This window comes from Rutidosis leptorrhynchoides, chromosome 3 (genome assembly GCF_046630445.1).
Source record: "Rutidosis leptorrhynchoides isolate AG116_Rl617_1_P2 chromosome 3, CSIRO_AGI_Rlap_v1, whole genome shotgun sequence".
NCBI classification, from domain to species: Eukaryota; Viridiplantae; Streptophyta; class Magnoliopsida; order Asterales; family Asteraceae; genus Rutidosis; species Rutidosis leptorrhynchoides.
The window spans coordinates 137,505,619-137,507,856 of NC_092335.1; the positions used below are offsets into that span (position 1 = coordinate 137,505,619).

Consider the following 2,238-nt stretch of genomic DNA (forward strand, 5'->3'; position numbering starts at 1 on the left):
TGCCAATGGATCACAAATCAATAGCAAATGTACAAAGCCCAGTATTAATATGGTCTATTCGGCCTTTTTGCTTTTTTAGACAACTTAGTACGTGGTATAATTGAGTTTTTAGGGAATAGAAAATTGAAATAAAAAAAATTAGCGGATCATTTGAGGAAACGACTAGCCGAGACCTTGAGACCTCAATCGAAATGGCACTATAAGTTTCCTTCCAACAGATATTCCCGTCTAAAGTCATGTCTGTTGACTTAACATATATTCTTGCCTTTAACGAAGGATTATAACCTTTGATTGCACCATTTCATGTAGATTCTTTATCTAGAAAATTGAATATCACTTTCATTCTAAACATACGTAAAATAACAAAAAAAAACGCACTCTGATATTGATTCGATTTTTTCGTACCTGAAAACGAATTATAATCTTGTCTTATCTTAATTAGAATTTCCCGTAAGTCGAGGCTTGATAGGGTGATAATACTTAATTGCGAAAGGGTTCCATACGATTCAAGATCAATCCGGATTATTATTCTATACCCTATTAACATATTTAATGAGAAACATATAGCTTTCAACAACGACAACCATCACAACCGCATTAACGTGTAGGCAAATCCTATGACTCACTTGATATACATAGATGATAGTCTATGATAGATTACAAACAGGTGTAGATTGACTAACTATACATGGAAACCCCGGATGATATCCACAAAAGAATCTCAAAATTAGCCAAACCACCATCTTTTGGCTAGAAACTTCATTTGCAACCACAATCATGTTTTTTATTCTTCATTTTCCGTTCATTATACAAACTTATACTCGCATTCATCCAATTAACATTTATCCAAAAAAAAACATTTATCCAATTAATCATCTTTTATCAAGCCTTCATGCTCATTATTTAATAAAACCTCTAATTACTTAAGAAATGTCAAGTCGAGATTTCCGAGATAATATCGAAGACGGAAAATTATCTAAAATTCAATCACCAAGGCGAAATGATGGTTCAACCCTTTGTTCTTCGCCTGAGGTGGTTGTCGTTACCCAAAAGGTGTTTGCAGAAACCGTTGGGACATATTTCTTGATCTTCATAGGTTGCGGTTCGTTTGTTGTGGACAAAAAATATGGTTCGATAACGTTTCCAGGAATGTCCGTCGCTTGGGGCTTAATCATCATGGTTATGGTGTATTCTGTTGGACATATATCCGGTGCCCATCTTAATCCTTCAGTCACAATTACCTTCGCCATTTTTCGACAATTTCCTTACAAACAGGCATGATTATTATTATTATTATGTAATTATAAATAAATATATATAAATAGTGAATATCGTATTCATGTAAAATGGAATTTATGATGATGGTATTTGTATATTGTATGAAATAAAACAGGTACCTTTGTATATAGCAGGGCAAATGCTAGGATCAATTCTTGCAAGTTGCACATTGTGCATGTTATTTGAAGTTGAACAAAAATATTTTTTTGGGACGGTACCAAATGGGTCGAATGTTCGTTCGCTTGTTCTTGAGATCATTATATCTTTCCTCTTGATGTTTGTAATATCCGGTGTTGCGACAGATAACAGATCAGTTTAGTAACGTACCTTAGTGTCTTTCAATTTCCAATTTTTTTTGTTTGATTTTAACTAATTTCATCATTTTTCACGCGTTGGTAGACAGGTGAATTGGCTGGAATAGCCATAGGAATGACGATACTTATCAATGTTCTTCTCGCAGGGTTAGTATGATAAACACTGCAGTGGCGGATCCAGAAAACTTTTTCAACGGTGACAAAACATTAAAAAATGAAAAATTAAATAAAAAATAGTACAATAGCTTAAAACATCGAACTTTTAATATATAAATATACTAAAAAAATTGGCTGGCCTAGTTACTCTACACTGGACCCGTCCCTGACTGCGGCATACATGCAAATATTTAAAATATTAAGTTGTTAAAATCAGTATGAGCTCATCTCATGTATATTGTTGCAGGCAAGTATCAGGGGCATCAATGAACCCTGCGAGGAGCCTTGGTCCCGCGATAGTAATGAACGAGTACAAGGGAATATGGGTTTACTTGGTCGGCCCAACGATAGGCACAATTTTTGGAGGTTTTGCGTATAATTTAATTAGGTTCACCGATAAACCTCTTCTTGAGATAACAAAATCATCTAATCTTTTAAGAAGTCTTACACATCGTTAGTGTGGGACTAATTGTTCAATTGAAAGTTATGT

The 2,238-nt window shown here is 34.3% G+C and overlaps 1 protein-coding gene across 1 annotated transcript; it reads left to right on the plus strand.

Moving 5' to 3' along the window:
• Window positions 1-930: 930 nt before the first annotated feature.
• On the plus strand, window positions 931-2,238 carry LOC139896847 (probable aquaporin NIP4-2). Its single transcript, XM_071879491.1, has 4 exons — window positions 931-1,275; window positions 1,394-1,591; window positions 1,678-1,739; window positions 1,996-2,238. Exons 1-4 carry the CDS (start codon window positions 931-933, stop codon window positions 2,204-2,206), a joined length of 816 nt encoding a protein of 271 aa, XP_071735592.1. The 3' UTR covers window positions 2,207-2,238.

Coding starts and splice junctions, on each gene's coding strand:
- LOC139896847 (XM_071879491.1), top strand. CDS start 931: ATGTCAAGTCGAGATTTCCGAGATAATATCGAAGACGGAAAATTATCT. Junction 1,592..1,677: donor TTGCGACAGATAACAGATCA/GTTTAGTAACGT, acceptor ACGCGTTGGTAG/ACAGGTGAATTGGCTGGAAT. Junction 1,740..1,995: donor ATCAATGTTCTTCTCGCAGG/GTTAGTATGATA, acceptor ATATTGTTGCAG/GCAAGTATCAGGGGCATCAA.